At 35.5% G+C, this 24,745-nt stretch overlaps 4 protein-coding genes across 8 annotated transcripts in view; 1 reads left to right on the top strand and 3 right to left on the bottom strand.

The window, feature by feature from the left end:
• The first annotated feature begins 1,788 nt into the window (after window positions 1–1,788).
• iscu (iron-sulfur cluster assembly enzyme) lies at window positions 1,789–3,753 on the top strand. The gene is made up of 5 exons (XM_051108769.1): window positions 1,789–1,940; window positions 2,567–2,680; window positions 2,780–2,890; window positions 2,998–3,076; window positions 3,179–3,753. The coding sequence occupies exons 1-5, from the start codon at window positions 1,839–1,841 to the stop codon at window positions 3,268–3,270; spliced, it is 498 nt and encodes a 165-aa protein (XP_050964726.1). The 5' UTR covers window positions 1,789–1,838; the 3' UTR covers window positions 3,271–3,753.
• Window positions 3,754–9,001: 5,248 nt separating this feature from the next.
• On the bottom strand, window positions 9,002–13,456 carry tmem119a (transmembrane protein 119a). Its single transcript, XM_051110629.1, has 2 exons — window positions 13,259–13,456; window positions 9,002–10,217 (listed from the first exon to the last, which is right to left on the bottom strand). Exon 2 carries the CDS (start codon window positions 10,200–10,202, stop codon window positions 9,528–9,530), a length of 675 nt encoding a protein of 224 aa, XP_050966586.1. The 5' UTR covers window positions 10,203–10,217; window positions 13,259–13,456; the 3' UTR covers window positions 9,002–9,527.
• A 2,136-nt stretch (window positions 13,457–15,592) lies between these two features.
• Window positions 15,593–19,282, bottom strand: selplg (selectin P ligand). Of its 2 annotated transcripts, XM_051109566.1 has the most exons (3): window positions 19,122–19,278; window positions 18,031–18,223; window positions 15,593–17,694 (listed from the first exon to the last, which is right to left on the bottom strand). In XM_051109566.1, exon 3 carries the CDS (start codon window positions 17,692–17,694, stop codon window positions 16,789–16,791), a length of 906 nt encoding a protein of 301 aa, XP_050965523.1. In that variant the 5' UTR covers window positions 18,031–18,223; window positions 19,122–19,278; the 3' UTR covers window positions 15,593–16,788. The 2 variants fall into 2 exon arrangements, with proteins under 2 accessions (XP_050965523.1, XP_050965522.1); XM_051109565.1 differs by lacking the exon at window positions 18,031–18,223 and having other exon boundaries at window positions 19,122–19,282.
• Window positions 19,283–19,952: 670 nt separating this feature from the next.
• Window positions 19,953–24,745, bottom strand: part of coro1ca (coronin, actin binding protein, 1Ca) — a 65,038-nt gene continuing 60,245 nt past the window's right edge. For all 4 annotated transcript variants that reach the window (XM_051109561.1, XM_051109564.1, XM_051109563.1 and 1 more), the window contains one exon: window positions 19,953–21,813. In XM_051109561.1, the coding sequence (XP_050965518.1) occupies window positions 21,694–21,813 (120 nt within the window). In that variant the 3' untranslated portion in view covers window positions 19,953–21,693. The remainder of the gene's footprint in view (window positions 21,814–24,745) is intronic.

Raw genomic sequence — 24,745 nt, forward strand, 5'->3', positions numbered from 1 at the left:
ATTAAAAAAAAAAAAAAAACTGGGTTAAAAACAACCCAGCGATGGGTGTAATATAGACAAACCCAGCAACTGGCTTGTTTTGTCTGATTTTTAATTTACTACCTATGTTGGGTTCATTTTAAACCAGCCAAATATTTGTATTAATTTGTAAACAATAGTTGAGTTAAATAAAACAACTCATAAGGTTGGGTTAAACATTTAACCCAACTGCTTCGTCAAAACAACCCAATCGCTGGGTTTGTCCATATTTCACCCAATGCTGGGTTTAACCCAGCATTTTTTAGAGTGAATGATTTGATATACCATTTTGCTTCATGTAAAATGGCCATAAAGATTTTTTTTTCCATTATATGAAATGTATTTATACACACTATCTAATTTTCATATTAATGTGTTCTTGGGACAACATGTAATGTTGTAATAATGGGAGTAATAATTGGCAAGATTTTCATAATAATATCTAATATTTCATAGGAATATTGAAAATTAATTTTTCCATATTCATTTGTTGAGTCCAAAAATGTGTTAAGTCCTGGTGTACTCTACAGTGGACATGTATGAAACTAATATCCTGTTTCATAACAGAAAGTCATATTTTGATTTGAAACCTCATTACATTTTCCTGAGATGTTGATTTATGAAAATTAATTTTAAAAAATAGTTGGATTTAAATGATAACTACAAAATATTATATTTTCATAAGAGTGTTAAATATGATCACTAAATTAATCTCAGACATTAAAGATTTAAGACTAGAGAGAGGTCATAGTCAAACCTCCATACATTCGGTATTTCTGAAAAGCCCTGAATGTGCTCTTTAAAGGTTTCAGAGAAATTCACTAAAATATGTGACTCTGGACCACAAAACCAGTCATAAGGGTCCATATTTAAAATGTTGTTATTTATACATGATCTAAAAGCTATATAAATTAGCTTTCCATTGATGTATGGTTTGTTGGGATAGGACAATATTTGGCCGAGATACAGCTATATGAAAATCTGGAATCTGAGAAAAAAATCAAAATACTGAGATAATCACCTTTAAAGTTGTCCAAATGAAGTTCTTAGCAATGCATATTACTAATCAAAAACTAATTTTTTATATATTTACGGTAGGAAATTTACAAAATATCTTCATGGCCCTGGTGAAAAAAAACAGAATATGCTGGTAGGTATGTTTTGATGCTGGAATGCTGGTTAGGTAGGTTTTGATGCTGGTTTATGCTGGTCCTTAGCTGGTTTATGCTGGTCCTTTGCTGGTTTTTGCTGGTCATGTTGCTGGTCAAGGACCAGCATAAACCAGCAAAGGACCAGCTTAAACCAGCATCAAAACCTACCTAACCAGCATATGCTGTTTTTTTCACCAGGGGGAACATGATCTTTATTTAATATTCTAATGATTTTTGGCATAAAAGAAAAATTGATCATTTTGACCCATACAATATGTTTTTGGCTATTGATACAAATGTACCTGTGCTACTTATTGACTGGTTTTATGGTCCATGGTCATATATAATGTCCACTACGTACAGAGGAAAAAAATATATTCCTGGCTCCCAGGTAGATATACAATGCAAAGATGAAAAGTATATTATTTATAATAAATGATGACTAAATTGTGAGCTGTGCTCCTCTGGTGGTCGAGTGAACTCGCTTTTACTAACAGCAATGATAATAATTATAAGGCAGACATTATACAATATAATCTTAGTGTTAAATGTGAAATATTTATACTTAAAAAAAAAAAAAAAACTGATGTAACATTACATTTGTATAATCCGGTGAAAGCGCTCCCTCTGCCGGTTGACCCAGTGTTTATACAGTAGTAGTCAGTCATCATGGCGTTAGCAGCGGCAGCTAAGAGTTGTGCATCCTTTGCACTTTTCAGTAGATCATTGTCATTACCAGAGCTCAGAATAGCATGCTGTTATCACAAAAAGGTATGTGGCACTTTTTTGTCCTACTGCCGACCATGACAGGAGTATTGATCTATAATTGATAAAGCTGTAACGTTAGTTCCTGATGTTTGAAGAGAACAACTTTCAGCGTGGTTGCTAGCTAAGCTAACATTAGATAACTGCGCATGTAAACAAACTACCAGAACATTGTACGTTGTTCTGCAGTATGTTCCGCAGTTTGAGTATAAAACATGTCATCAGCTTCCGTACGTATTGTTGACTGAGTTAAAATGTCATTCAACCATATTCCGCGTTTATTTACAGTTAGTTTCATAATCCACTTGTGTAACTGTCCTACAAAATCATCCGTGATGTCTTTCAGTATCTTAACTGTGCCACAGGCGAATAAACCTATATATTTTTTAATACTGAGAACATTGCAAGAACACATAAAAACGTAAATAAGTGACTTACTAATAAAGATTAATGATCTCTAATGTTATGAAGGTCACTGTCATTATCTGTGCACCATTAAGTGCACATTTCCTTTTGGCGTAAACTGTTACCACAAGACCCTTGATAAATGTCTTTTATTGTTAAATATGATCTTGAAGTGGTTATTTCTGATGTCTTTTACATGTCTTACATGTCATACGTTTTATCTGAAGGTGGTGGACCACTATGAAAACCCCAGAAATGTTGGTTCCCTGGACAAGAATGCCAAGAACGTAGGCACTGGTTTGGTAGGCGCACCTGCATGTGGGGATGTTATGAAACTACAGGTAAGACATTTTTGCTTTTAAATTCCTATATATATATATATCCTATATACAACTCTGTTTATATCAGTGTCTTTGTTTTGTTGTCATCCTGTCTGACAGATTCAGGTGGATGAGAATGGCAAGATAGTAGATGCCAGATTCAAAACATTTGGCTGTGGCTCAGCTATTGCTTCCAGCTCACTGGCCACTGAGTGGGTGAAGGGAAAATCGGTGAGTCATTGTGACTGCATGAATTCACAGTGTGGTCTCATTGTGCTACATATTTGTTCTCTGAAGCGTTCCTACCAACATTTCAATGATCTCTTTTCCATGTACAGATTGACGAAGCCCTGAAAATCAAAAACACTGAGATTGCCAAAGAGCTTTGTCTACCACCAGTCAAACTTCATTGTTCTAGTAAGTGTCAAAACGGCTGTTTGAGATTGCAAACACACTGATTGCATCAAAAAAAATGCTCTGATTTCATAATCTTATGTGTGTGTTTTTTTTTTCTGGCAGTGCTTGCAGAGGATGCCATCAAGGCTGCGTTAGCAGACTACAGACTCAAACAGAAGGACGACAAGGAAACATTGGCAGAAGCTCGAAATTAATGTCCTCATTCACAGACAAGTCACTGTTACCCACTCTCGTTGTGACTCATAGAAAAATTGTGTAGTTTATGTGCTTTCTGAGGATATAATAAACACAGTAGCCAGCGTCTATCATTACTACTCTATTTGCACTGCCTTTGCGTTGCTGGTTTGAAGTGGCTTGCATCGACCGACTGTGAGGATCTTTTGGATTTAAGTTTTCTCGCACGAATCACGCACAAAGAGTTAAAATAACCTCTTTACTTCCTAAAGATCTCTTATGTCCTCTATATTAAATGCATACTACTGCAATGTTTGCAAATGTACTCTACGACAGTTTATAAGAAGGAAAATATGGGATTTGAAAAATGTCTACTTGTTTAGATTTTCAGAGAGATCATTATAGTTTTGGCAGTGATTTGTACGCAAAAAAAAAAAAAAAGCAAATTTGACTTTGGTGATGTATTATTTGTTGCAAAAAAATAATAAAGCTGTAAATATTCATATTGCATTGTCCATTGTTTTGTATTATTCTCTACATATGTGACCCTGGACCACAAGAGCAGTCGTAAGTAGCACGGGTATATTTGTAGCAATAGCCAAGAATGCATTGCTAAGAACTTCATTTGGACAACTTTAAAGACGATTTTCCCAGTATTTATTATATATTATTTATAATTTTTTCTGCACCCTCAGATTCCAGATTTTCAAATAGTTGTATTTTGATCAAATATTGTCCAATCTTAACAAACCATACATCAATGGAAAGCTTATTTATTCAGCTTACAAATTATATAAATGGTATAAAATATGTAAAATATGAAAATATGTACAAATGACATATTTTCTGTGCAAAACATTTGCTCAAATACAGTTCATGATTGTGTGATAATGTCTCCTTGAACCTGCGGAAGTGGTGCAACCCTCAAGTTTCGTAGTAGGATGTTTTTCAGTACCAAAAGCACTGTAAGCATCAGCAGTCCTGTAAGCACACAAAGAACAGCCAGGATCCCAATGAGCGCCGGGTCACTGGACTGTAGTATCATCCGAGGAGTGAGTTCGACGTCTCTAGTTGGGGTCACTAAACCAGTAGATGTCACAGTGGCTGATGCCACTGGCTTACCTGTCGAATTCTCTATACAACCAGTTTCCTCATCTGTGGCTGGACTGTAGGGTACTTGGGTGGAATAGAGTGTAAAAGATGTAAAATTTAAAGAGAGACAGTCTTCATAGCTCAGTCTTTCTAAAGTGGGTTGGTCTGACCCAAAGAAGGACCTTGATATTGTTCTCTCAGGTAGTTTTGAAGATTCTTGACATCGGAATGAACTTGTGTTGCAAGCAGAGTCAGATCTATCCAATATAGATGCACTTGTAGGCTGTTCTATATTTGTTCTAGATTCTGCGATAGCATTTTCTGATGACATTCTCTCAACAGGCTTAAAAAGTTTCGGGCAGATGGCCATGACTGATAGAGTTAATAGCAACTTCTGTGCAAGGTGCAAAGGAGCTGTACATACTAGATCCGTTGCCATGCGTAATCTGTCCATCAGAAGCCACCTATAAAGATACAAGATGTCACACTCACAAACCCACAGGTTATTAGCTAGCTCCACTGATCGGAGATGGGACAATCCATCAAAAGCACGCTCGGGGATAAAGCGTAAACAGTTACTATTAATCTTTAACACTTGTAGGTTCACCAGTGCACCCAGCGAGAACAAATCTATGGTAGATATGCAGTTCGCAGACACGTCGAGGTGTATTAAGGAAGAAGGTAAGTTTGCTGGCAGACGAGACAATCTGTTGCCCTTCAGAGTCAACATCCTCAATCTGGTCAGACCTTGCAGTGCCCCCGGCTGAATTGCTCGTATCCGGTTATCCTCCAGATCCAATCGTGTGAGGTTCCCAAGCTGCCTCAGAGACCCAGCGGTGATGTAGGTGATCTGGTTCTCTTGAAGCTGAAGGGTCTCCAGACTTGACGGAAGCCCTCGAGGGAAACGGACCAGTTGGTTGTGGCTGAGGCTCAGCTCCTGTAGGCCTGAATACGGCTGGAACACATTATCCACATTGCAGAGACGATTCCGGGCTACGGAGAGGAAGGCTGTGCTTAGGGGGACGGAGCGAGGCAGGGTATGTAGGCCAAGAGACTCGCACAGAACCAGAGCACCAGGATGGGGACAGCAGCAGCCTTTGGGACAGGAGGACACAACCGGGCCAGCAAGAAGAGACGAACAGAGATACAACAAGAGACAGCAGAGAAGACTAGGATGCATGGCTCACTTAAGGAAAAAACATTGAGAGGAACAGAGGAAGAAGGAAGTTAATAACTGCTTTTCTTTTAACACAAATGAATCAGCTAAACAAAATTAATTACCATGATGGACTCTGCAGCTCCTCCAGGATGTATTTCCTTTCTTGTGCGTCTTGAGCTTGACTCCTAATGCGTTATCAAACGTCTTACTGAAGCATAGGGATGTGGTACTCACCATTCTTGCCCTGTCTCAGCTTAACCCCCTCGCTTTCACATTATCTGCTTCACATCCTTAACCTTTTCGCTCTTCCCTCACGTCCCTTCCAGAGAATGGTCCGTGCTCACCCTGAAAATTCTGGGTAGCGGCCCATCAAAGTTTAATGGCACCCTTAAGGTTTTGAGTTACCTGTTTTGTATCTTCTCCGCAATGCAAATTAATTGGGCACTCCAGTTGCTTTTTTCATGACACAGCTGCACTGGGTTAGTAGAGTAGGTTTCTAATAGTCAGCATGTTTAATAATCATTCTGTGCAAGGAATATGCTATTTGGGCATCTGAAGAACAAAACTAGGTGAAGTTATAGAGGTAAGTTAACCATACCCAAAATCATGTTCAAGTCCATATTTAAATGTTCAGGAGTGATGAGCTCATGCCAGTCTCACCCAAACAAGTGAAAGTAGTGTGTATTTCCAGAATTATTTAGCACCTCATGGACAAAAGAGGGGAGAATTTGACCTTGAGCTACGGTTCTTTTTCGGAGCTCAAGTTTCTGGCTCATTAAGGCTTCACTGCATATCTTTGATGTCTACTCTTTGGTGACTACACGCTACACGCTTTGAGCCATGGCAGTGGGGTTTTAATTTCAGTTATAAGGCTAATTTGCATTCAGCTGGCTATTAATCAATGATAGGCTGATAACATCGCTTGTAACAAAAGACGCATGTATTTAAAGAGGTGTGAGGATTGTTTTTATGGAAAAATAACTTGCGTGGAGGAATTCATCCATGATTTAACATATGAATGAAGTTGGATAATCCAAATCTTGGGAATTATGAAGTTGTCCACAAAAGGTGTAATACTGGAATGATGTAAAACGATTGTCTGGTTCTTTCGCAACCAGTATATTTCCATTAAGGCCAGATATTTCCAGATCTCTTGAAATGAGCTTCTGAAATATTGATTGGACATTGTATGGATGTGACAAAAGCTCTGTAGCTGCCGCCGTTATGCTCTGCTGGGCTCTATTGCTGGGGTTCTTGAGTTTCTTATGCTTCAGCCAAGCCAACATGATTCTTTTGATAAAAACACACCATTCAAGACTAACAGAGAGAACACAAGAAAGCGGTAACATTTGTAATGTTACAAACAGTGTTAAGAAGGTTACTTTGGAAATGTAATAGGTTACAGATTACAAGTTACCCTATTTAAAATGTAATAAGTAGTGTAACTATTACAATTACTTTATCAAAGTAATGTAACTGATTACATTTGATTACTTTTTGATTACTACTTTGAAACATTCAAACCAAGCAGGGTTAACCTTACAGTAGTACTCAACACTGATTACTGCCAGACTTTCAAAATCCTTCATCACTTGAATTAAGATTATAAAAATGTAATTTTAAAGCACAACCACAACAAAATCATACTTTAGCACCCGTTTTTACTTTGTGATCATTCTGAGGTTAAATACGGATTTACAATTAGCACAAAATATAGCAATAGCTATGATACTCGTGAAATTTTCACTATACAACAGATAACAGCTGTTCTGTGCCGCACCATACGGATACGTTTTCTACGTATATTTATGCTTTGATTTGAATGAAAACAGCGCATTCATGTGGTGCAGCTGAAACAGAACGGAATACGCAGTTTGCGCCCAGTGGATGTTGTCCAAAATGGCGCTACGCTGATGCGGAGGAGACAAATTGTTGTATAAAATCGTTATTTTTTTTTCTTTGCGTACAGAAAGTATTCTTGTCCCTTCAAAAATTCTGATTGAACCACTGATGGCAGATGGACTATTTTGACAATGTCTTTCATATTTTTCTGGGCCTTGACAGTGTTATTTACTTGGCAGTCAGTGGGACAGTAACAAGCCTCCTGGTTTTCATCCAAAATTTCTTTGTGTTCCGAAGATGAACAAAGCTTTTACGGGTTTGGAACGACATAGAGTAAGTGATTAATGACAAAATTTTCATTTTGGGGTGGAGTAACCCTTTAAAATAGTTTCTAGAATGGTGGATTTGCTCTCTGCACATCAAACAGTGTCTACCTCTGTTGTCATTCAATCCTGACAAGAACTGTCCAGATATCGCTAAAGTGTTGCAGGAGCTTCAACTTTGCTTCAACTTTCCTATCTGTAACCGTTTGTAACTTGCTATAACTGATCGCTATAATACCGATCTTGCCATTTGTGAACAAAGCCATGCTGTATGTTACGTCTCCGCAGCAACACACAGCGGTGTTTCCTTGCCACGTGAAGCGTGTTTTGAACAAATCCGGGGAGTCAGTGATTCCCTGATCCATTCATAAAAACAGTTTAAAAAGCTGTATCCGAAAATCGCCCCCTTTTACTTTGTTCCTGAATGAATCACAAGTTTTGAAAGAATCAGCTGAATAAATGACTCAGCGACTCACTTATTAAGACAGTGGCTTGCCGCCATCTACTTTTAGGCCTAATTTTAGTTTCATATTTAAAAGTATCATTCTATTTTTTTCCTATCATTTGAGATTTCTATATTAGTTTTTATATTAAAAACCTTAGTCTTATAATATTATATATTCAGTTCGTACCTGCAGTGTGCAAGTGCTAGAATTAAAAAAAGTCTATAGAAGTCTATAGAAAAGTCTATAGAACTCTTCATGTTTAATTAGGCCTACGCTCTTAAAAATAAAGGTGCTTCACTTTGCCATAGAAGAACCTTTTTTGTCTAAATGGTTCCATAAAGAAGCTTTAACGTCTAAAGAACCTTTCTGTTTTACAAAAGGTTCTTTGTGGCAAAAGAAGTTTCTTCAGATTATGAACAGGTCAGAAAGAGATTGTTCTTTAAAGAAGCTTTGACTGAGTGGTTCTTTGTGGAACCAAAAATGGTTCTTCTATGGCATCGCTGTGAAGAACCTTTTAAAGCACCTTTATTTTTAAGAGTGTATAAAAAAAAACAAATATAGGTGGAGCTGGGGAAGGAGTAGGGTTTCAGAATGTGCTGCAAAATGCTCAAGTGAATGCTAACCAGTCATTTAAATGTAAAGCAGTAAGCTCATTGGCTGCAACACGAACCAATCAACTTGTCAAGTTGTTAAACGCTGTGAATATCATCAGTTTATGTTAAGGACCCATCAGCCTGTGCCATCTAGAATTGCATGACAGAACTTGGCATTTCTTTCAAAAACATTTTTGAATACAGACCCAAAATGTTTGAATAGTAGTGTATCTATATCTATAAAAACAATTTATTTATTTGGAACAAAGCAGAAAAGTTCATTTTGGAGAGTTTATTTTTCTTTATGACAAAATTAATTAAACATACCTGACAAAATATTAGCTAATTAAATCCAATACTGAGGAAAGTCATGAAGTTTAGATAAAATAACAACCATCAGGCAACACCTGATAACAGCTTCAGGAAAATACAGCATAAATTATGGGTTACCATGCACATAGACATTTCATTTGTAAAATATAATAAAGGAAAGTGGTCAGAGAAGCTTCAAGAGACATTTTCTCAAGAAGAAAGTGATTCACAAAATAATTTCAAGTGTTGTTTATTTTCCATATGAATAATTAAACTGTCAACTTCCTGTTCTTTTTTTGGTCTTATTTAGCTAATTAATTTTTTAAGAAACAGAAAATGAGTTGAACACACATTCCCTCTGATGGTACATACAGGTGGAACATACACAGGTTGCAGAGCAACAAGAGCACAAAGAAAGAGAGTGTGGGCATCATATCTACCAAAAGATTATATTTAACAGCAGAAAAAGTTTGGAATCAAGGTCACTCCTGCCCGTTACAGAAAAAGCTCTCACGCTGTGGTGTGATGGGCCTTTCTGAGGTGGCACGTACAGACCAGCGGCTGACTGGAGGCGGCATTTGAGGTGGTAGGCTGAGGTTCCTCTTTCTTCTTGGGCTCATCTTTCTGCATCTCCACCACTTCAACATCCTCCACTATTTGGACCTCTTTTGGCTTGGGCCGGGGATCTTTTCCTTCCTTCTCACCCACCAATGCTTTAGTGGGTTCTCGGAGGGTCTTTGCAGATGTCGTCTTGCCATCCTGAATCTGGTTATGTGGTTTCTCCATAGCTTTACTAGGTTGGCTCATGTATTTCCTGGGTGCGTAGTTCTTTGGAGGATAGTAGGCCTCAAGTTTGCGTTTGTGGCTCATCGCTGAAGCGCAGCAGACGATGAAGATGATGACGACCAACAGAGAGGTCACCACAATGATGAGAAGCAAGTTCTCCTTCAGGAAGTCCACCACCTGGTTGAAAAGGAAGTCTTTGATGCGGATGAAAGTGGCGGTTATGTTGGGAGGTGGCGAGGGGGATGGAGGAACATGGGTGGTGCGAGCGATGGGAAAGATGAGTTCGGGTTCATCTCCACTGCCCTCCAAGGTCACGTTGAATGGGGCGGGCTTAGCGAAACAACTGCTGCCCCAAAGAGCAGTCAGGAGCAGGCAAACAAAGTGCAGAGAGAGTGACATACTTCTTTTAAAAACCTGTAAGAAAATAGACAGAGGTGTGGCCATTACTAGTCATTACCAACAGAAACAGGAAGTGGAATATGTTTCATGAAGTTTTTTTTTTTTTTTTTTTTTTTTTTGCAAGTTTTGCAAGTTTGTAAAACATTACAACAAAGTCCCATTACTTAATTTTAGTTAATGCCTCAACTTACAATACAACAGATGAACAACTGTTCATAGTTAGTTCATCTTAGCTCAGGTCCATTAAATAATATTAAGAGATACAACTTTTGATTTTAATAATGTATAACTAAATGCTGAAATTAACATGAACTAAGATTACTAAATGCTTTGGAAGCATTACTTAATGTTACTTAATGTTAACTAATGTAGTTAACTATTGTTAACAAATGGAACCTTACTGTGAAGACATTAAAAAAAAAATCCCTGAAAAGAATTATATTTATATATTATATATATTTTTAGCTTACTACTACTAATAATAAATAAACAAGATCAAACGTTGTCACAAACAGAATGTCACGAAAATAAAATAAAATAAAATAAAATAAAAAATAAAATAAAATAAAATAGGTATCCAAAAGGTACTATGGCATTTTTTTAAACATGTACCATGGTGTTATTTGAAGTACTTAGTATTTATTTTCACCACAGTGCCATGGTGCCTTTTCTTTTTTTTTTTTTTTTTTTTTAGCTCTATTGGTAAATAAATAAATAAATACAAATTTGTCACACACAGAATGTCACCAACATAAAATAAAATACCCCAAAAGTACTATGACATTTTATATGTACCATGGTGTCACTTGAATTACCTTGGAGTACTAATATTAATATACCATGGTATTATTATTCATTTACACCACAGTGCCATAGTGGCTTTTTAGGCTCATTTGGTGATAAATAAAATAAAATAATATAAAATAAAATAAAATAAAATAAAATAAAATAAAATAAAATAAAATAAAATAGTACTATGGCATTTTTGTGCTCATTAATTTTTTTATATGTATAAAATAAAATAAATAAAAGTAAATAAAATATGTACCATTTATATGTACCATGGTATTTTTTTCAAGTACCTTGGAGTACTAATATTAACATACGATGGTATTATTATTTATTTACACCACAGTGCCACTTTTAGCTCATAAATAAATAAATATGTCACAAACAGAATGTCACCAAAATAAAATAAAAATAGGTATCCAAGAAGTACTTACCAAATAAGGTCAAAAAAAAAAAAAAAAAAGCCATCATGACACTGTGGTGTACGTACTTCAAAAAAAAAAATCATGGCACATATAAAAAATTAATAAACAAAAAATGCCATAGTACATTTTGGATATTTTTTAAGTACCTTGAAGTTACTAATACTAACATACCATGGTATTATTATTTATGTATACCACAGTGCCTTTTTTTTTTTTTTTTAGTTTATTTGGTAATTAATGAATTTCTATTGTGTTGCATAGGTCAGAGAGAAGTGTTTGTACTATTTTATATAGCCTGCAACATACTAAACCTTTTTCAGTTATAGTAAATAGTCATTTAGATGGTCAGCTTTCTACCTACCCACACACAACTACTATCTGTATTATCATACATTTGGTTTTCTTTGAATCACAGGAAGGAAGCTGCTAGCATCACACACACATCACTACAGACTCTCTACATAGAGCATATATGTTTCTGTTTCTTTGCAGGAGAGGAGCTATTCCTGTTACCTCCAGTCATTACTTATTTGGGGTGGAGGCAGAGGGAGTCCAGGCCTGGCTTGTAATTTCCCTGCCTGGCTGATGCCACCCGCTCACCACAGAAAAGCAAAAGCAAGGCCAGATATATATTTGTGAGGGTGCAGCAAGGCGTGGGAGAGCCGCAGCTCTCAGGCCTGTATTTACAGCCCAGCTGCAATGACACAGGCCACAGACCAGTAAGACTATTTCTGCACTGCTCAAGAACACACACAGCATATTCATATACATCAGCAAGACTCTGTTATGGGTAGACTATTCTGTAAATCTTTCATGCTATACATAAACCAGTTTTATAATGATAACCAGGGGTGGTTAATTAAAAAGTATAGGATGGATAAACTACCTTAACCATTAGACTGTAAGATGGCTCTTAGCTGCAGGCCAGGTTTGGAGGGGGAAAGGGAAATTCCCAACGAACACCATCGGAATTGGCAGTGTAAACCACATATTGAGTACTGTCCAATAGAATCATCTCTACAAATGCCTTTACTTCTTTAAAACTAATTTTTATAAAAAATATTCCCCCTAAGTGCCAACCACACTGACTAACCCTCAGCTCTGACCACATTCTCTGTTCTGCTAATCACAATCCCACATGTACAGTTTTGTATTACTAAACTACAAGATGAGGTAATTTCAGCAATGTGTTGCAGGAATGTTACTTAGCAAATATAATAAAATAAAATAAAACACTATAATTTTTACAATAAAATAAAAAATGCAAAAATATGTATCCTATTTATCAAAATAAAATAACAAAAAAATATATAAATTTAGTTTGGCTGCAAATTTATCCTTTACATAAGACACCTAATGTAAAGGGTAAACAAAGGACAATGGAAAAAGTGACCACTCAGCTTTACATTTAAAATATATTGCATATTACAAAATATCAACATAGACCCAAGTTTATATATATATATATATATATATAGTAGTCAACATTTTAAGTAGACCAAAACCTTTCATCAAAGTTGTCCTACAGCTAAAAAAAAAAAAAAACCACTTGACCCACTTCAAATATATATAGCAAAATGGCACATAAATAAAAGATCTGGCAACATTTATTTACAGATACTGCTATTTCATGTTTTGTATTTATGACATTTGCGCATTCCTAAATACTTATATCAGGAAAACATTAAACTGATCATAATTTTAACAAGCATTTTTGAGCAAAAATTCATTTGAAAGCAGAACTGACTATTCTGTGCATAGTGTGCTAACAAATTGTTTATAAAATGCAAAAGCCAAACATCAAATATAGTCTCTCAGTGAAGGAAATATAAAAATACTCACTTCTGGTGTTACTTCCTTTCTCTGACGCACTTTGACACCAAAACTTCAAGCTACAGGTAGGCAAATTAAACGAAGACAGAAACAGTTGTGAAAGAAAAAAAGCTGCCTGTGTTTTCTCCTGAAAGGCTAATGGAAGCTTCTGACTGTGTGGGTTTTTCTAAAAAATCAGGATAATTGCACAAGGACATTTCCCTCCCCTCTTGCTCCATCTCCTCCCTTTTTCTGTCCTTCTCTTTCTCTCCTGTAGAACATGGATGGAAGCACGGGACAAGGACAATCAGCTACATTCACCAAACTAAGTCAGATGTTACAAAATAACATGCCGTATAAACCGCTTTGCATTTTATCACTATTAGTCTTGTTTTTTTAAGTGAAAGGATTAGTTGGCTTCCAGAATATCATTTATTCAACCCCATGTCATCCAACATGTTCATGTCTTTCGTTCTTCAGTTGCAAAGAAATGAAGTTTGTTCAGGAAAACATTCCAGGATTTTTCTCCATATAGTGGACTTCAATGGTTCCCAACGATAAAGGGCTCTACGCGATCCAAGCCGAGGAATAAAGGTTTTATCTAGTGAAACAATCAGTGATTTTCTTAAAAAAACAAATAACAAAAAAAAGCGTAATAAAAAATGTATATACTACATTAACCACGAATACTCATCTTGCACTAACTCTGCGATACGCAACTTGACATATTGCCTAATCACAATGGAAAGGTCAAGTTTAGTTAGTTTTTCATCTGTGTACTTTCATTCAAAAAGGTATCAGGTTTTCTCCTCCAACTTCAAAATCGCCTGACGTCGTTGTTTTACCTTTTTTGTAAAGGGCATTTGGCATTTGCACGTTCGAAAGACATAAACATCTTGGATGACATGACGAAGAGTAAATTATCAGGAAATGTTTATGAACTTGAATTGAACTGCTTTTAATTGGTCAAAAATGGTCAAGAATGAACCCCATCTACCTTACAGTTCCCATGTAGTGAAAATTAAGTTTTATATGTTGTTTATTTGTCTATGTGGTGTTTTTAATATGCTTTCAAACAAACCAAGATGTGCCAATCCATTAATCAACACCATCGCTGAGTAAATTTTCTTCTTAAAACTGTACTTTCCCAAAGGCTGTCCCATAAATGCGGTTTGAAAACGCCTTTTTTGGCTACGTTGCAAACTTCACTGACTAATCACGTTAATGGATAGATTCCTATTATTAGCATGCAAAATATACCAACAGAGGTTTTGCACCGACGTCACATTCTGGTCAGTTACCCGGATGCGCGGCCATTGCGGCGATACTCATATGTAAACGGAAGCATTGATTGCACGGTTTAGTGCACCACTGAAGACGTTGCTCTACTAATTTATGCTATCTAAACCACGGAAACTGTGTGGGAGCTGTCAAATCATATAGAGAAGGACTTAATAAGCAGGAAAGGTTGTTTTATTTTGACAAACTTAAGTTAATGCAGGGCTCAACGCAAAGCGGCGATAGTGTTTCCTTGGTTACTGCTGTACACAAAGATGCGCTACACTTCATAATGCATTATACAGATGCTAGATGAAAAGAAAAGGAAAAAGATGAGTTTTAAGGGATACAATTTTTTGACTACAGGGCGACTTTAAATCAATATAACTATTCCTCAGTGCATGTTTTTTTCAAATACTAAATGTTTTTCTTGACCATTTTTGATATTTTTCATAAACTACTTTAATTTTTCAACTGATGTCACATACATGGGAAATGTTAACCAAAAGAGCCATTATTCCATTCTTGTTTGGCCTGGTTCAATACAGGTATGTGTCCACCCTGTTTTCCCAAAAGAGTCTGCATGGTCATTTGTAAATTTATAATGTGTCTGGCTTCTGGTCTCATCCATGTCCAGCTATTTTAAGCTGTACAAAACAGCTTGTTTTGCTGCTTGATGTTGCAAACAGGTATGTCTTACCATATTAGTTTAATGTATTATCTTAATTACAGTCACAATGGTTTGTAACGCAAGCAATTTTACCATTTACAGCACTTTGCTATTTTTTCTTATTTCCCTACAGCGGCTTATGAACAGAAGTCTCACACATTACCAGAATACTTCTGCATTAAAAAATGAGGTGGATAGTGACACCCACTTTTTTCCTGATCCAATTCATTCCCAGTGGATACAACCAAGAAATGCTGTACGTCACTTTACACTTTAAAGAACTTCCACCTACTTCAGGTAAGCTAATTTTTAAAAATCTTGTTTAATCTCATAAAAAAAAAAAAAAAAACATAAATAAAAAATGGGTTGCAGACAGCAATTCACAATAACTTAAAAATGTAAAAGGTCCAAGTCACTTCTATTAAATGATTTATTTAACATTTATAAAATTAGTTTAGGTAAGTATAACTCGGTTAACACTGCACAACTTTTCCCATGTCATTTTGCACAACATTCATCCATTAAGTTTTGAACACATTTGTACTGAAGTTGCATACACATATACAATTTACATAGAAGAGGGTCTAAAAATAAAATAACATCAAATAAAAAAATAAAATAAAATAAAAAAGTAAGAATGTGAACAGAAAAAAAACTTTGCTGAATAACTATTGGTTTAACATATACAATTTACATAGAAAGGGGCCTGAAAAATAAAATAAAAAAAACTACAATAAAAAAAAACTAAAAAGTCTGCTGAATAACTTTTGGTTTCACCTATACAATTTACATAGAAAGAGGCCTAAAAATAAAATTAAATTAAACTACAAAAATACTACAATAAAAAAATAACAATGTGAACAGAAAAAAAAAAAGTTTACTGACTAACTATTGTTTTTTCACATACAAAATTTACATTAAAAATGGCCTATAAAATAAAATAAAATAATAAAAAGCTAAACATGAACAAAAAAATCTTTGCTAACTAACTTTTGGTTTTCGCAGTGTTCATCTTGTTGTCTTTGGCCATTTTGACCTTTTTTGTTTCCTCACACAATGGAAAGTGTATAATTTCTGTGCAAAAGCTAAATTCCTTCTAGGCAAATGTGAAAGCATGTATTTTATGTACATTTGCAGTGATAACATGGTATATTCAGACTGTGATAATTTCCAACATCACTCTGTTAGAGTAAATTATATAGCGCTAACTAAACCACAGACAGGAATAGACCATATTCAGCCAAGCCTCACTAATGCCTGAGCTCCTCAGAGAACACAGTAGTACAGTATTTCCACACTGAAATGATTAAATATAACATTCAGACCTCTTTATACTTTCAAAAAACAAAAATATAAATGCTCCATTGATTAAATAAAAGACGTGGAATGTTCATTATTGTACAGGAAATCATAAAACGATTGTTTTAAAGGGCACTTCAAAGCCAGGCGTCATTATCAAACTTCATTGAGTGGTTGCTGTGGATTGCACCTTTTGCTTTTTTGACAACTCAGTCAACCCTGAGCACTGACTTAAATGCTTAAGAGTTTAAAAATTCTGTGTTGCATCAATAAAGCCCTGTTTTTCAGTGCATAAAACAGAAAGTCTAAATTTCTAAAGAGGGCCTTCGGTGTCAGGAAGAAAGCTGTTTAGAGTAAGATTATCGCCTTCAGGATCTCCATCCTCAGTATTCGGGATCAAGGCTCCATTACTTTTGGGATGCCGTCTTGGCTTTGGAACAGGGTGATCGGTATCGTTCATCAGGGCAGAAATGCAGACCATCTCAGTCTCCTGGAGAAGCTGCGCCCTGTGCCTGTATTTGTATCCCGAGAGCTTCGCCGCCAGGCAGATGGTGCTAATGATAAAAATGGTCGTCAACGCAGCCATCGAGGCGATGGCAATGAGGCAGCGACTCACAAGTCCGTCCACTGGAGTAGAGGCAGTGGAACATGAGTGGGTCATTCCCGTGGTTGTTTTTTTGGTGATGGTTGAGGTAACTTCAGTGGTGTGTTTTTTTGCATCTGTGGACATTCTTGTTGTCGCTGCTGTCGTGTGCTTCTCTGTTACCTTACCGGGCTCCAACGATGCAGGAAATGTGGGGGCAGAACTTCCTGCATGTGAAATGTGCCCAGTACTGGTTTTTATTGCAGGAAGTTGGGTGTGAAAAGTACTCTCGTTTTCTACTGGCCGGTGGACTGTCAGGTTCTCGGTTCCTTGGGCGTGGTTCAAATCTGGAGTATGATGGTAATCCGTAGTCGCTGAGATATTTAAATCAGGTATTACAGTTTTTACCTCAACTGTCTGTAATGTATTCAAAGCCTTCGGAGTTTCCACAGTGGTGGTTGTTGCATTTGCTTCAGCTACGGTTGCTGTACTGTGTGTGTCGTTGGTGTTTATCAATGTTACGTTGTGACTAATTTCCCTTTTCATCCTAAGAGATCTCGACATGACCGAACTGCTCAAAGTCAGCAGGAAAACAAGAACGGGTAAACACCCAAGTCTGTTAGTCACCATCGCCATCTGCACAAAAGGGACAGAGAATGTTGCAATAATGCTTTAGACGTACATTATTCACATGCAAAACTGCCATCCATGAGCACATTTACAGGTTGAAGTCAAAAGTTTACATACACCTTGCAGAATCTGCTAAATGTTAATTGTTTTACTAAAATAAGAAGGATTATACAAAATGCATGTTTTTTTTTTTTTTTTTTTTATTTAGTACTAACCTCAATAAGATATTTCACATAAAAGATGTTAACATATTGTCCAAGAGAAAATAATAGTTGATTTATAATAACGACCCGTTCAAAAGTTTACATGCAGTACGTTTAATTCGTAATACTGTGTTGTTACCTGAATAATCCACAGCCGTGTTTTTTTGTTTAGTGATAGTTGTTCATGAGTCCCTTGTTTGTCCTGAAGTTAAACTTCCCACTGTTCTTCAGAAAAATCCTTCAGGTCCCACAATTCTTGTTTATTTAGCATTTTTGTGTGTTTGAACCCTTTCCAACAATGACTGTATGATTTTGAGATCCATCTTTTCACACTGAGGACAACAGAGGGACTCACATGCAACTATTACACAAGGTTCAAACACTCCAAAAGGAAAAACAATGCATTAAGAGCCAGGGGTGAAAACTTTTGAACAGAATGAAGGTGTGTACATTTTTCTTATTTTGCCTAAATGTAATATTTTTTTCTCATTTAATACTGCCCTTCAGCAGCTACAGACGATACTTACATGTTTCCCAGAAGACAAAGTAAGTTAAATTTACCCTGAGCTTCAAATTCCAAAAGTTTTCAACCCTCTTAATGCATAGTTTCTCCTTTTGTTTCTCTTGTGGACTATATGTGAACATCTTTTATGTGAAATATCCTGTTCAGGTCAGCACTACATAAAAAAAATAACATGCATTTTGCATGATCCCTCTTATTTTGGTAAAATAACATTTTGTAGATTCTGCAAGGTGTATGTAAACTTTTGACTTCAACTGTATAGTCATACAGTTCGGTAGAGAGGAACTTTCAGACAATGAAAACTGAGGTCTAGCAACAATGGAAGAACAAAACACCTCATTGTTGTATACAAAGGGGTTGCTCGTACTTTAACAATCTCATGTGGCAGTTTACGTTTGTGACTTTTGCATGTGGTTACACCATATGAGTGAAATACTTCCTTTTAGCTAACAAAGTGTTGTTATTTTACAGTTACCAACACTTTACTACTCTATTTTTTATATATATATATATATATATATATATATATATTACGATTAGTGTCATAACACTTAAATCTTCCTGAAATCTTGAACAGTTTACTTGAAGATATCTAGTCACGTACTCTCCACAGTTATTTAAAAATAAAATCACCACACTATATAAAATCACATCTGATTTCAGACTAAATTTAAGGCAAAATTTAAACAGAAAATAAAACTACATACCATCCGTTTCTACTGTTGACAGGGTGTTGATCTGGAGTTCAATGGTACGTTAGGCCCCCTCACACCCTTTCAATGCAATGACTCAAAACCTACTCACAGCAAAAATACAGGAAGTCAAACCTCATGAAGCGTCAGGCTAAGGCTGAGGTTCTCAAACTGTGACGCAAACACAAATGAGCAAGCGAGGGACTTAAATATCACATCTTAGTTCCCTAAAACACTAAGTTAGAACCAACCATGCTTCCACAAAAAGAGGTTTAACAATTACAGAGAGAAAAAAAGAAGAGACAGACAAAGAGCAAAAATTCAGTTTATTTTTTTATTTTTCTGGTAATCAGTAAGACTCTTTATACTTGAAGCAGATGAATGAACAAAAATGGAACAGTTATGCACAAAATGGAATTTCTAGATCTCCTTCCTAATTTCATTTTATCATTGGAAACATTAAAGGCTCACAGTGTGCATAATGATGAGGGGAAAATGGGGAATTCTTTTAAAATCATCAAACTCCAAATGATGGGCAAACACCTTCCTACAGCCAAAAAGAAGAAAAATGTAAAGGAAAACTAAAAAAAAAATATATTTACAACGCATCAAAATAAATCACTTACATCCAGCCTTCTTCCTGCATTATCTTTTCAACCTACAAAAATCCCTTTTCACTTTAATCATTCACCACACACTCGAGGCTGCATCACAGATGCCTCCTGAGGCCACTTAAACACTCGATAGTGGATCCATCACACATCCTGAAGTTGATCCAGCTTGGCACATCTGTACCCATAAACACGGCCCCTACATTTTCAAACCCTTCACTTTAAAACTTCACTGAAAAAAAAAAGACAGAGCGAAGCGAGAGAATGACATCAGAGGTATTGAGTTGTTGCTGTCGATGTAGACAGATCTGAAGTTCTTGTAGGTCAGCTGATGGTTCTGAGGTGAGAAGACGGTGGCTATTCTTGCCAAAAAAAGCATTGCGGAGGAGGGAGGGTGCTTTTTAGAAACTACGAAAGAGGCACTAGACAGTGATGCAAACAGAAATGAGATATGAAGAAGCGTCAAAATGAAAACCACAAGAGAAGAATGTAGCCAAAGCAATCTGAACAGCAGAATCACAGTTTTCCTCTCTTCCTGGCATGACCAATGCATGACCAAACTAAAAAAAATAGCATCACCTCAAACTCGTGGCACACAAAACACGTTCATGAAATCGTCAATCTAGACGTGAGCCGCCCCTTGAGAGAATTGGTTCTGCTTGGTTAGGAGAGCAAGGTAGACAGTGCATCGCAAAATGACTTAATAGAAAAAGGAAGTCAAACATGACTCACTATTTTGCTGGTAGTCACGGTCTACAATGCACAACAAAAATATGTACAGACAAAGTTGTTGCGGTGAGGCGGTGTGGACGGCACAACTCAAGATGAGATTCGTAGGAGTTAATGAGAAAGCAAAGCTAATGGTGTTCCTTAGACCTGAACGGTGTCTGACTAGAACAAAGTCAGAGTAAAAGCTATCAAGTCGGTAAAGCAATGAACAAGTTTTGCTGCTAAAGCTAATGAACATCTACAGGCGTTAGCCTGTTCGGAGCTTGTATCTTCACGTTTTGGGATGTGAAACTAAAAGCTGAGAACTTCTAGAGTTTACAAAGTGAGACCCACGCAGGTTCTCAGAGCAAAACTGAAGAGAAGAAGTTTAGACGTGAAAACTAGAAAGGGGAAAAACTGACTCGGTTTGACTATGCTACCAGTATGATGAGGAACTTTCGCCACTGAGAAAGTGGAGTTGTGAGTTGTGAGAAGACTACACTTTGGCTGTGTTCATGGCAACCACAGATATTTTGCTAATTAATTGCTATTATCTTAATACTTTTACATTGGTACCTGATTAACAAAAGAAGTCATTTAGTGGAATATTTTACTGCACCTGTATTGTTTTCCAGTACTTTGTAAACTTGCCAGGTTGATTAAAAGACAGCTATAACTTTGACAAATGATTCCAATGATTTCCCTTCCTTGCATTACTACCGCATTGCTTTGTCCCTTTAAGTACAAAATGAAAATCTAGTCAAATACTGTCAGGGAGGTGCATAACTCCTCTAGAAATTTGGCAACTCAAAAGGGCAAGAGGGGAACTGCAACACTGATGGCTACTTCAAAAACTTTGAGCTCATCAAGTTCATGTAACTGCTTCTTTGTCACAATTTTAGTAAGAAAAACAAAACAAAAAAACTTAAGACCTTTCAAGAACATCAGATAAAACACAGCCGTTGCAGAAAGATTTGGAGTGAGACTGAGTAAAAAGCTAAACAGGTCAAATTTGGAGAGAAACTGAAGGCGTTTCTAGTTTTCCAAATGGCTATGAGGTATAAACAGGTTTTGGGGATTGCAAAAAAAAAAAAAAAAAAAAAAAAAAAAAAGGAAAAAAAAGATCATCATCTTGGAATGTTGGTTGGAGTCTTTTCAAGGCAGGCTTCAGACGGAACGCTGTCATGGTGATTGGCAGTGACGGGTCCCGCCCACCTGGCCAATGGGATATCCTGAATAGAAGAAGGGGAAGGAATTTCAGGGTCCTTTTAGATGTCCACTTTAGACAACTGCTCCTCAAGTTTGGCAATTCTTTTTTCCTGACTGCTGACCAGCTCTCTGAGAGATTTCAATTCTTTCAAAACCTCTTCCAGCTTAGCTTCACTTTTCTGTTGAGAGAAAAAAGTATAAAACAACAGTCAACGACAATTCTTTCAATTATATATAAATATAAAATATATATATATATATATATATATATTTTTTTTATATAAATAAATAAATAAATATATACACATATACATACATACATACATACATATATATATATATATATATATATATATATATATATATATATATATTATATACACACACACACACACATATACATATACATATACATATACATAACCATTGATTTAATGTAGTAACACTCACTGCACCATGGTATTGTGGCAGCAATGTGGGATATTCACATTGAATTTTATTACTGGAGTAATAGTATATAATTATATTATGTATGTATTTGTGATTAAGCTATAGCATGTGTGCATTTATACTGAATGTTTTTAGACTACCGTTTTTCATACAAATAGGCTAACTATAAAGCCATGTAATTAATTTTTTTTTGTACCATGGTATTGAGGTACCATTATGTGTGGTTTTAACTCTTTATAATGATTTAAAATGTATGCTTGCTACTATGGGAGACCAATGCTTAATTAAAAAAAAAAAAAAAAAAAAAAAACTGGGTCAGAATAAATTTATGATATAAATTATGATATAAATTTGAGTTTTATCATATAAAACTCAGGTTACTACAATTTTTACAGATGTTACTGATTGATAACGAACAAAAATTTATCTCTGCATCCTCAAGCTACTATTAAATGTGCATTTCTAAGAGACAAAAAAGTGATATTATTATTATTATTATTATTATTATTATTATTATTATCATCAGACAACCCAAACCTGTTTCTTGATTTGAAAAAATATAACTCATTAGAACATTCAGAAATTAATTTTTCTATTCATTCTGTTATTTGTTAATGAAAATTAATGGTCTGGTTTCTAAAACTTTTACTTTGGAGCAAAAATCTGACTTTAGCCCTCTATGGTACGGTCTTTCTACGTATTTCCTTGTTATTCTGAAAAAAAAACAACAACAATATATTGCTGTATGTTAATTAAAAGGGCCAGCCTTAAGGTTGTCAATGATGTGCTGTTTTTAAGCCACATGACATTTGAATGTTCCTCCAAACACTTTTTTAGTTGAAGTGCTCCAGAAATTGCTCTGTAAACCTAATTTCTGCATGTCTCTTCTCAAGGGAGTTTTTTTTTTTTTTGCATCATTTTTGGTTAGTAAATTACTTATTTTTATTCAGAAATCAATATTATCTAACATAGTTTTTCTGTAAAATGAGAAAAAATCAATTTTGCCATATGGCAACACTGTACCACTATGGAAAAATAGGTATGTTGCCATATGGCAAAACTGTACTGCAGTGGAATTGAAGTAATGTATTTCCCCATTGGGATTTTTTATAGATAGCAAAATCAATGATTCGGTTATAATTATTTATGTATCTGAAGCGTTCGAAAGAAATAAAGATTTTACATTTATTGTGAAAATTATCGATATGGACTGACATATAAAAAATTATCGTGATGATTTTTTTTTGGCCATATCGCCCAGCCCTACTTTGACAATATGCCAATGCTAACAGTAAAGAGAAAAGAACGATCCAACCGCATGTTGGTGCAAGTGATTATCACAATCTCATATCACTAGGTGCCATTCACACAGAATGCGCTTTTGTTTTGACAAAGATGCGACATGGGCAGTGGAATAGGAAAAGCATGCAAGAAGATGGGAGTGAACTTATTGTAATTTGAGCACCACGTTTTTAGAATGTTGTTTCACGCATGAGACGCTGCAAGAGACGCGAGTGCATCAGTCAAACACGTCCATGTTTACATAGGGAAAAAAAAAACTATGGAAAAGCAGCACAGTTGAATAAGAAAACCCATGAAGAACTACTACTGTATGTCTGATATTTCATGTTTGCATCATGATAACAGGCTGAAAGCTGCTGTTCATTGTTTTTACAGAACATTTATAGTTAATAGTCTACTGGTGATGCATCTTCTGTAATTTTGAATTTGAATTACCTTGACTTAAGTTGTTTTTTTTTTTAATAAAGCATTTTTCTCGTATTATTTCTGAACATATAAAATGTACAAGACAAGTTTGTACAAGATGTAGTTGTAGTTCATTTACATGATGTCGACATCTTCATATGTGGTGCACTTGGAACAGAATTTTCTTTAATTAGAGGTTTAACAAAGAAATAGTTACTTGAATCATGTTGTAGTTACATTTCAAGTTGACTAGTTTAAGTAAAAAAATGAGAATTGGTCGAACGGAAAACAAATTGTGTCCTAAAATGAGGAGGCAATTTATTTATTTTAAATCAAAGGTAAATTCATGACCCAGTCACATTTTCTTGGTTAAATAAATATTACTTCCACCATCAGACAAAAAAAAAAAAAAAAAAAAAAAAGTAGATTTTCACATTAACAGTGTAATCAATATTCTATTTATTACAGTAAGAAATATGAATCTCATTAAGTTAGTGTTTTTAAGCAGTTTACATTTATTAACAATTTAGTTAATAATTTAAACAATATATTTTAATTTGTGAACTTATGTTCAGCTATTCTTTTTAACAGTTAACTTTTAACTATTTTTTAATTTTGCGGATCATCAGTCAAAGCTCAGTAAATGCTGGTCACAAACACTGAGATTTACTTTAAATTTCACCAAGCTAATTACTCACTAAAAACTCCCACAGATCATGTTATGCCATTTTAAGTCTTATTTTAACGTAACAAAGCAGTTATATCTAAATGTGTGAGTTGTTTACTTACTTTAGGTTAGTCTTTCCATTAACGCCATTACATTGTTCATTCAGACTGATTCACTAATTTCAATTCACCATTAAAAACTTCTCCTTTACAAAACACATTTGCAGTAGCTAAATACTGAGGTTCACTTTTTTTGTGTTAGTAACTAAAATATCACTTAGCCAGCAT

Source organism: Labeo rohita, chromosome 5 (genome assembly GCF_022985175.1).
Source record: "Labeo rohita strain BAU-BD-2019 chromosome 5, IGBB_LRoh.1.0, whole genome shotgun sequence".
Classification (NCBI taxonomy): domain Eukaryota; kingdom Metazoa; phylum Chordata; class Actinopteri; order Cypriniformes; family Cyprinidae; genus Labeo; species Labeo rohita.